Source organism: Canis aureus, chromosome 29 (genome assembly GCF_053574225.1).
Source record: "Canis aureus isolate CA01 chromosome 29, VMU_Caureus_v.1.0, whole genome shotgun sequence".
NCBI lineage: Eukaryota > Metazoa > Chordata > Mammalia > Carnivora > Canidae > Canis > Canis aureus.
In genome coordinates this window covers 28,873,187-28,883,444 of record NC_135639.1, presented here as the reverse complement: position 1 = coordinate 28,883,444, position 10,258 = coordinate 28,873,187, and the positions used below count along the sequence as shown (strand labels likewise).

At 55.6% G+C, this 10,258-nt stretch overlaps 1 protein-coding gene and 1 long non-coding RNA gene across 2 annotated transcripts; one reads left to right on the top strand and one right to left on the bottom strand.

The window, feature by feature from the left end:
* Positions 1-2,665: 2,665 nt before the first annotated feature.
* LOC144301278 (uncharacterized) lies at positions 2,666-7,384 on the bottom strand. The gene is made up of 2 exons (XR_013368086.1): positions 4,153-7,384; positions 2,666-3,841 (listed from the first exon to the last, which is right to left on the bottom strand). It is a non-coding gene; the product is annotated as an uncharacterized LOC144301278 (long non-coding RNA).
* NKX2-3 (NK2 homeobox 3) lies at positions 5,943-9,832 on the top strand. The gene is made up of 2 exons (XM_077878034.1): positions 5,943-6,728; positions 8,273-9,832. The coding sequence occupies exons 1-2, from the start codon at positions 6,371-6,373 to the stop codon at positions 9,004-9,006; spliced, it is 1,092 nt and encodes a 363-aa protein (XP_077734160.1). The 5' UTR covers positions 5,943-6,370; the 3' UTR covers positions 9,007-9,832.
* Positions 9,833-10,258: the final 426 nt, after the last annotated feature.

Below are 10,258 nucleotides of genomic sequence, written 5' to 3'. Positions count from 1 at the left end.
CGAAACCCCTGCAGGGGCCAGGGACAAAAATGCAGGAGAGCTTCCCAGGGGGTCAGGGTGGTGGGGGTGTGATGAGATAAGATGGGGGAAAGGAAGAGAGTGAAAAAATAAGAGTGGAAAAGGCAAGGAGGAGTGGAGAGGAGGGAAAGAGGGCTGGGGACAGGAGGAGGAGGAGGTGAGGGAGAAAGGGGGAGTGAGAAAGGGGGGGTGAGGAAGGGAAGGAGTAGAGAAGTGTTGGGCCTAGTGCCAGAGGAAGGAGTCCAAAGGGGAAAGGGGTTGGCTGCAAGAGGTAAGGTGCAGACTGCGGAAGTTCTGGGCTCCCAGGCTCCCAGGCTCCCAGGCTCGTGGGGTCTCGGTCTCCGGTCTCCGGTGTGCCACAGCAGCCAGAGGTAAGAAGGTATTTCTCTCCCGGGGGCAGAAGTGCGGGGAACCTACAGGCACGTCTGAGGATGAAGGCAAGGCCCAGCCAGCATCTCCCAGGGGGGTTCCTCACTAAGGTCTGGGCTCCTGGTCCGCATCCGGAGAGCAGCGCGCCGCGCCGGGGAGAAAGCCCAACACTCCCTCCCGCCCGGACCCGCGTGGACAAAGTGCTCGGGCTCCCCATGCGGCACCCACGCTGGGATGGCGGAGTGAGGCCTGGCACACTTACAGCCCCCGCAGCCTAGATGCCGCGCCTTCAACTCTTGACCTCAGACCTGACACGCCGGCGTCTGTACGGGCCAAGGCTGTGAAACCCAGAGGCCCAGAGTTGTGGACCCGGGCCCTGCTCCTCCGGCGAGTAGGCAAGTCGCGCCTTCCGTCCCTGGCTGTGCGCCCTGGAGCGCGGCGGGCCCCTGGGCCCTGGTCCTTTCCAGGTCGGGTCCTTGGCCGGTTCCGAGCAAGGCCAGCACCCGTCTCCCACCCCCGAAACATCCTGCAGAGTCTGACAAGCTGGAACTGTCGCCAGAGCAGTGGGAATTGTTGGGTATGCCCAGGGCTTCAAGAAACCAAGAGCAAGGGGGGACTAGGCCAGCAGACCCTGACGCCCACTGACGGAGCAAAGGTTACCCCTAGATCTTGGGAATCGCTCTTCCCAGTGCGGACCAAAGACCAGGACCTCCGGGCTGGATGCGGTGAGGGCGGGATAAGACTTTTCTTAAGCGACAAGAAGATGGCAAAAAAAATTTTTTCCCAAATGAGAAAGTCTTTTTCGTTCTCAAACGATTTCAAGTTATTCACTCTTAGTGACCCCCCCCCCCCACCGTGAGATTTGGGCAGAGATTTCTATGTCCTAGGAAGCCAGGGTCCAGAAGCTGGTGGTTGAGAGCTAACAGGGTTGGGAAGATCATGCTAGAAAGAGTTACCAAGAATCTCTGCTTCTTGGAAGGTGATAACTACATTCCCCCACCCTTCCACCCTTACTGCTCAGAGATCCTCACAGAGCAAGCAGGCGCTCTGGTTTAAAGAATTAATCTGCCAAAGACTGCAGCCGCTCCTCTGAAGTCAGATTATATTTTAAAAGGTCTATAGACATTGAAACTTTGCTACAGGAAGTTAAACTCACTCAAAAAATAAATAAATAAAAGTTAAGGAATGCATGTAGAATTCCAATTTAATCCCCAAGTTAAAACTGTTCGTTGCACTCCCAAATAGCATGCGCAAATAGCACAAATAAATATCTGTATGTAGGTATTCTTGTTTTTTAAAATATTGAATTTTCATTTGACAAAGTTAGGCTTTCTTGTGTGTTTTATCAGCAGAATAGAGTTGGTTTTATTGACAAAAGCTATGCTTTTACATTGTATTTAACATTATCTTAAAATTTTTTGGAGTGGGGCAGATACACATAACATAGATGTAGAAGATCCTCTCCTTAAGAAATCGAAACTCACTTCCTCAGTAAGAAAGAGCCTGTAATTTACAAAGAACTATTTGCATTATTGAACTTGGACTGATTTTCTCCCAGGGAAGGGAAGTGGTGGGTTTATAAAAACACATGCAAAATAATTTTTTAAAAAGCTAAAATGCTCAAAACTCTAATTTAAAATCTCTCTTACAAAATTACCAAAGCTTGGAAAAAATTTCCTCTCAAGGAATTAGATGATTTTAATGCTTCTGGGACTGACCTACCTAATTGACATTTCTTTAAAAGTAGAAAAATTGTTTTTACCCTTCCACAAAATACTATTGCCTCTAGATTGCTCAAAAATTCGGAGAGCTTTCCAATATCCTTCAACTAAAAATTAAACCAAAACACATACTATCAACAACAATGAAATAACAAGAACTTATTTGACGCTACTGCCAAAGAAGAAATGTCTTTTTTTTTTGTAAGATGTCATTGAAAATGAAATTTCTAGAAGAGCAGTAAAAAATTAAACATTCAGTGAAAAAAAAATTTACCTGTAATGTTCTATAGTTTTGCCTAGCTGTGTTCATCACAGGATTATTTCTCATACTTTAATAGACAATTACTCTGACTGTGGTGCTACATTTAGATTAGAAGCAATGATAATTTCCAACTTCTTTGTGACTGTGGTTACATAAATTAAATGGTTATTTGAATAGTTGGAAGGTAAAAACATAAGCAGTGGGACATATAACTAAAATGACTGGTATCTGCCTGTATTTCTATGTATATTAATCAAGCAACTTTTGTATAAAGAATAGTAACTTATGGGAACACTTTATAGTTTTCAAAGAATCATCACATTTTTATTTGATAATATATTTATTGTAATGGTTAGCTCGTGGCTTTTCTCCAAAAAAAGGTATAATTTTACAAATATCACTTATGCATCTATACAGCATTTCCCCCTCATAGAATCCGCCATCATTTTACTATGATCTTTGATCATATATGGGAGAAGGGGGATTTGCATAAATGTGTAATGTGACAAAAGCCTAAAAATGTAGGCAGATACACTCGATTAAAATAACATCAAACGCTTCCTTGGTTGCAGCGATATTTACTTTATCTGACAGTAATTAGGTAAACTGACTGGAACGAAAACCTATTATTAGTCGAGCACAACTCCAGGATTTCAAAGATCCTTTTTTCAGGCAAGAGAATGCAAATGCCCCAGAACGCGATCGTAACTGGATACACGCGTTGGAACCAGATTCCGCATTCTGATAAGTGCCTCCCGAGACCCCGGCCGGCTGCTGTAGTGTAACTACCGCCCGGGCATTCATTGTCCCCCGACACCGGCGCGCAGCTGGCGGCACACAAGCCCGCGGCCCGCCGTCCACGCTGCCGGCGCGGGAACGGCAGGCTGCCCAGATGGAATTGACCTGGTGGGGATCCTCGGTAGGAAGCTCCGCTGCAGGGGAACCAGACTGACCAAAGGGAGCCTGAACCACCAGGAAGAAGGCAGCGGGGGACGTCCTAAGCCCCAGCTCCCGTCGTGAGGCCACGATCAGCTCTAGGTAGAAGTCTCCTGCCGGCTAGATCGGCCCTGCGCAGGGTTAGGGATAAGAAGAGAAAGGGGGTACAGGGCAGCTAGGCCCCTGTGGGGCCCACGCTCTGGATCTTCACCGCCTCCAGCCCCTCCGGCCTGAACGATGTCCCGGGGGGGCCTGTCGAGGAGCAACCCAGTCAGAAGCTGCAGGAGAGATCCACTGAGGCCTGGTACAAGGGTACCTGGCGGGATAGTGGTGTCAGTGGGTTTGGTGGAGAGCGGACCGCGCGGACCTGCGAGTAAGGAGGAGACAGCCTTCTTCGTGCTCAGTGAGGAGGCAACCTGGTGGGCTCCCGGCAGCAGCAGCGGTGCCTGTGTGGGCATGTTCCCAGGGCCCCTGGCCACGGGTCTAAGATGGGCTTCCTTAGAGACCAACTTAGGGAAGGCCTAAGAACGACGTGCTGCGGAGAAGCAAGAGAATGTAGCAAAGAGAAATGCAAACTTGGGTTGGAAACTGGGGAAAGAAAGATATTTGGTAGCTTTTGCTTCTTTTTCCTTTTTTCCCCCTCTTAAAATCACTCAAAACAACAACAGACAAAAACCACCACCCAAAGAGGTGGGGGAAAATGGAACCAGAAACTTTCGCCCGAGATGGTTAGCTCAGGGGGGATGGGGTGGAGTGGGGCTGGAGCTCAGCTTCCTTCTTTTAGGCTCGCCTGCCAACGCGACGCACATCCACTAGGACCCCCACCCCACAGTGCCGCGCACTCACCCCCACCTCTCTCTGGATCTTTTGCGCCCGAGGGGTCGCGATCCGCAGCAACACCCGGCGCATTCTTCTCTCTGCAGCCCCTGGCCTGGTTTGGGAGACGTCGGCCCCGCCTGGGACGTCAATAGTCTCAATTCCGAGAAGACAGGCACCGGGCGCCCCTGCGGCTGAAGAATGGGTGCACCAGCGCAGGGCCCTGCCCACAGAGGGTCTCCCCCACCACCCGCCAGTCGCCGCCACCCTAAGTACTCCCGGGTGCACGTGGCCCGCGCCGCATCCCAGCTCCCCGGGCGGCCTCAGGGGCTGACTCCCCGCACCATTTCCGCTCCCTCCTGCACAGCCCCGCCTCTCTCCCCTCCCGCCCTTCTTTCCTTGGCTTTGGGTACCCACAACTCCTAAAGTCGCGGGGCCGAAGGGCTGCTCTCCGCCGTTGCCCCACAGTCCATCCCCGGTGTGCCTCGCCCGCCCGGGGGCGTCGTCCACAGTCCCTGCACCTCCCACCCGCCCCTTCCAGCTGAGGCCGGTCTCTCCCTGCTCCACCATCTTGGCCGCCAAAAATTGCTTGGGGCGGCCAGGGGCGGATGTTTGGCGCCCAGGTTAGGCTGGACCCGGTCTCTGTATTTTTCAGGGCCAGTGCTGCGCCTGGGTCTTTCTGTGGGCCTCACAGTAGCCACCGCTGCTCCCTGCTCCTTACTGGGTGAGGCGTGGCGGCTGGCGAATGCCTATTGTGCGGAAGGTGATCCCCACCAGCGTGGAATTTCCAGGACCTCAGGGAACCCCTCAGATTCGTCCAGAAAACACCCGGGGCCGCACGAGGGCGCCAGAAGGCGTATAGGTTGGAGAAATTAGAAAGACACCTCCGAGGGTAGAGACCTAGCCCCCGGTTTCAATATGCAGAGAAAAAGACCTCTCTGGCTGGGTCACCTCCCTCCTGACAGATACTGCTCTCAAGACCCTACGAGGCCACCCAATGTGTGCAGCGCTCGGGCCACGCCATCATCAATGCAGTCAACAAGCGCTGCTTGATCTCTGGTGCAGAATAATGGTAGTTGAGGTGTCCTGAGCATTTTAAGATGTGTGGGACCCTGCACTAAGCTCCTGGCATATGTTGTCATTTATCCCTGGCAATAACCCCTGAGGAAGTATTCTTTTTGTAGACAAAGAAACTGAGGCTTAGAAATGCTCACACACCGACTAGGTCAGGATTCAAACCAAGAACTGTCACCAAGTTCAGTAACAACTCTATCCTCCTGCCTCTCACCTACCTGCTTAGTGCATCAGCTGCAAGAACTACAAGGACAAATGCAACCGGGACCCTGCCCCCCCCCCCGGGGGGCTCACAGTTTACCCCCAGGCGACCAGGCCAGCAATATCTAGTGCTAGGTGGGAAGTGCTAAGTGACACGAATGTCCTTTACTAACAAGCGCTGCAAGTTTAGATGCAGGAGAGATGACTTCCGGCTAGATAATCAGGGAGCGCTTCCTTGGAGGAGGTAGTATTTGAGCAGAGCCTTGGAGAAGAGCTCTCCACTCATGGAGACAAGGGCAGGAAAGACGTTCCAAGTGGAAGGCACAGCTTGAGCAAAGTCAACAAGTCGGGAACAGACACGTTGCGCATCCATAGGTACACAAAACATTCCATCTTCTTGGGAATCCAGAGGCCGGTATTTACAGGCCAGGAAGTTTTCTTGCCCTGCAGCAGCTGGAAAAACCACGCTCCTGGCAGCTGGCTCGCGGACAAGAGGCCTCCCAGAACTGGCCCTGGCCGGAAAGGTAGGGCCAGGCGGGACGGGAATCGGTAGTTCGGGCACCCAGGGCAGTGCGGCCTCCCCCACAACGACTTGGACTTCGCGACTCTATACTAGTCCTTTATTTCTGGTAGCGCCACAGCACCCCAACTCCGCGGATGCGGGGGGGCGTGGTCCGCATGAGCCAGAACCAATGGGGAGGGAGGCCGAGGCGAGAGCCCCGCCCCCGACGTGACGCACGACCCCCGGACACAGGCTTCGCAGCCCCGGCCCCAGTCCCTGCAGTGGCTGTAACAAAACCCAGACCCCCAGGTCCGGGCCAATGGAGGCGATTTAGACTGGAGCCGGACCGCGTCTGTCAAAAGCCCGACTCGGCAGCAGCGGCAGAGTCCAGGAGAGCTGGAGCCGCAGCGCTGCTTCCCCGCCCCCGCCGGGATTTATTGAGTATTTGGACTGGACAATTAAGTGGCCCTGATGATGTTACCAAGCCCGGTCACCTCCACCCCTTTCTCAGTCAAAGACATTTTGAATCTGGAGCAGCAGCAGCAGCACTTCCACGGCGCGCACTTACAGGCGGACTTGGAGCACCACTTCCACTCGGCGCCGTGCATGCTGGCCGCCGCCGAGGGGACGCAATTTTCTGACGGAGGAGAGGAGGACGAGGAGGAAGAGGGAGAGAAACTGTCCTATTTGAACTCACTAGCCACAGCCGACGGCCACGGGGGTTCGGGGCTCTGTCCCCAGAGCTATGTCCACACGGTCCTGCGAGACTCGTGTAGCGGGCCTAAGGAACATGAAGAGGAGCCCGAGGTCGTGAGGGACCGGAGCCAAAGTGAGTAGAGGGGGAAAGAAAACGCACCCGCACATCTGGAGCAATGGCGGAGCGCCCGCAAACAGCCCACAACCCCGGCCAACACTGCTTCCCGCCCCTTTAACCTTTGGCTGGGGTCATGCCTCACCCTGGTCAATGACAGCTCCGCAAAGCACAGGTGCCTGCGAGGGAGCCGGGAGCCGGGGCGGAGGGAGGAGGACAGCTACTCCTCCCAGGAGGGGAGAGTCAATGCAAGCCCCCAAGGGAAGAAGGGAAAGTAGTCATTGCTGCCCTGACGCTGATAAGCAACACGGGTTCAGGGGCTGGATACTGACAACTCACAGCAGTTTTGTTCTTCCCAAGAGCTAGAGAGACAAGAGCTCAAATCTCTTCCTGTTCCCCCCTAGCGTGAGATGAGGTCCTTTGAGGCTGGGACAGCCGTCCCCTCTTCTCCAAAAAGATGATCCAAGCAGGTTGAGTTGGCGGGGCGCATTGGTAGAGACCTGCTGGGTAGAGACCTGCTGGGTGGTTTCCACACTTCTCTGCTTCAAGTTCAGTGTCCTGGCACCCTCAGCACCCGGCAGAGGGAGGGGATGGCCGGAGAGTGCTTGGGAACACAGTCCATTACGGGCCTGCAAAGCATCAACACCCCTGAGGCACTGTTCTTTTTTTTTTTTTTTTTTGAAAATTCATGTTATGCTTTGTGTCCCAGGCTGTGGGACTGCAGGCCGATTGAAAAACGCGCCGAACCTAGTCCTAGATCCCAGCGGCTCACATCGGATGGGAGGTGAATTGGGTAGGGAAATCGGATAACTGAATAAAGCCCCCAAGGAAGTGTTTGTTTCTGAGAGAAGAGCCAAAGAATCTCTCTCCCAAGAGGAGGTTTGATGTGGCAGCAGCTAAGGCCTATACTCCTGACATTTCCCCGGGCCTAAAATCGTCATGAAACGGTCTAAATCAGTCAATCAAGTTTCTTTTTCGCTTTAAGGTAATACAGACATCGTCACGCAGACATTTAGCTGGAGACATGTTGTCTTTTAAAAGAAAAAAAAAAGTTCCTAGGCAATGCGGGGGTGGGGTGGTGGTGGTGGTGTATGGGTTACACTCAAGCATCTCCAACAGAAGGATTTTTTTTTCCCACGCAACTTACGCACGGCCCCCAGACAGCAATACGCTTCACACCTTCAGCTATCCGTAACAGAGTGGTAGGCAAATGAGTTTGCAAATACTCTAGTTATTATGTAGTTGCAAACTTTCATCCTGAAAACTCATTAGCACGCTGAGCCGCACGTTTATAGAGAAATCTGTCACAGATGTTCGCATTCTAAATAAACCCGCACTAACTACCCCTCCCCACCGACCGTGCTTCTGCCCGCTAAGGGCGTTCTGAGGGTGCTGGGGCTGTCGCAGGGTCTCATGGCGCCAGGACCCACCAACTTTCCAGAAAGTCTAGGCATTCGCTACCGCATGCTCCGCGCTGCCACCAAAAGGGCCACGGTGCTCTGGGGGTAGGAACCGCGGTTCGGCGGCAATTGCTAAGGGACGCTGTTGTGCTTCTTCCGCAGAAAGCTGCCAGCTGAAGAAGCCCCTGGAGGCGGCCGGAGACTGCAAGGCGGCGGAGGAGAGTGAGAGGCCTAAGCCACGGAGCCGCCGGAAGCCCCGGGTCCTCTTCTCGCAAGCGCAAGTCTTCGAGCTGGAACGCAGGTTCAAGCAGCAGCGGTACCTGTCGGCGCCCGAGCGCGAGCACCTCGCCAGCAGCCTGAAGCTCACGTCAACGCAGGTCAAGATCTGGTTCCAGAACCGCAGGTACAAGTGCAAGAGGCAGCGGCAGGACAAGTCCCTGGAGCTGGGCGCACACGCGCCCCCGCCGCCGCCGCGCCGCGTGGCGGTGCCGGTGCTGGTGCGGGACGGCAAGCCGTGCGTCACGCCGGGCGCGCAAGCCTACGGCGCGCCCTACAGCGTGGGTGCGGGCGCCTACTCCTACAACGGCTTCCCCGCCTACGGCTACGGGAACTCGGCCGCCGCCGCCGCCGCCGCCGCTGCCGCCGCCGCCGCGGCCTACAGCGGCAGCTACGGCTGTGCGTACCCGGCGGGCGGCGGCGGCGGCGGGGGCGGCGGGGCCTCAGCGGCGGCCGCGGCCATGCAGCCCGCCTGCAGCGCGGCCGGAGGCGGCCCCTTTGTGAACGTGAGCAACCTGGGCGGCTTCGGCGGCGGCGGCGGCGCACAGCCGTTGCACCAGGGTCCCGCGGCCGGGGCTGCGTGCGCGCAGGGCACCTTGCAGGGCATCCGGGCCTGGTAGGGACGCGGCGGATCCCCACGCGGCGGGCGCCCCACTGCAACCTGGCACCGCGGGACTGAAGCGCGAGAAAGGCTGGGTCCCAGGGCCAGGCCCTCTCGTTAAAAACAAGCAGAAACAAACACACAAAAACAGACAAAAAAACCACAGGTCTCTCTCCCCGGGGGCGCCGGAGCGCAGCTCACGCGGAGCCTGGGGGAGGGGGCTGGGGGGCGAGGAGGTAGCCCGGGGTCGGTCGCGGGGACTGCCTCTGAGGCAGAAACTCGGGCCGAGTGCCGGGGAGTACCCTGGCCCCGAAGACAGTGCGAGAGGCTGGGACTCTGGCTGCCGCTTGGCTCTCCCAGAGCAAGAAGGCCAGCTTTCCCCTCGGCCTTCCCGTGGCCTCCTCGAAATGTCGACAGAAGATCCAAGGACAAAAGAAAAAAGAAAGAAAAGCATGAAGGAGAGAAAACTGGGTGTCGTGGCTGGAGAAACCCCCAAGCCCTGCCCACCCCTCTGCCCCTTTGGCGGCCCAGAGCGCCACGCCACAGTCGGTTTTCCTTTCTCCCTACCGCCTGCCCTCCGCAGCAGATACCTCGGCCTGGGTCTCCGGATTGTCAGGGAGTAGAACTCTGCGGGGGGGGGGGGGGACACCCCAGCGACCAAACACGGGGCTGGGGGGAGCGGAACGAATCTGGGAGCTGGTGGCCCACTGGAGGTGTTAACCAGGTTTCCTTTCTGTTTCATATTCTGTATTCAGCACATATATCTATAACTGTATCCACACGCCGTGTACACACCCGCTGCCATACACTACAGGAGTCAATAAACAAGGTGCAATATTTCCCAACCGTTGGCTACAGACTTTGTTTCGCCCCCCCCCCACCCCCAAATGGAGCAGGATCCTTTAAACAGGGCCTGTAGGGGAGGAAAAGGTGTATAAAAGGGAAAGCAGTGTTCCCTGCGCGTTCGCAGGCCGGGCCTCTCCTGAGCTGGCCCCGGGGCTGCAAAGTCTGGCGTCCTCTTGGGTTTTGTTCATTAATTTCTCTTTACTCTTGTGGGAGAACAGGTCGGAGACTGTGGGCCTTTTGAGGTCCCCGGCTTCGTAATCCCCACAGGTTTTACGCAGATGCCTGGGCGAGTGTTTGTGCCTGCGTTAGACCAAGGCTTGGACCCTGCCCCACCTCGAAGGCCGCCGGGGAAAAGGAAACCTCGCCCCCTGGCACGGCCACGGGCGGCGCGAAGGAGGCTCCTTGAGCGGCGGCCGCCGGGGCCT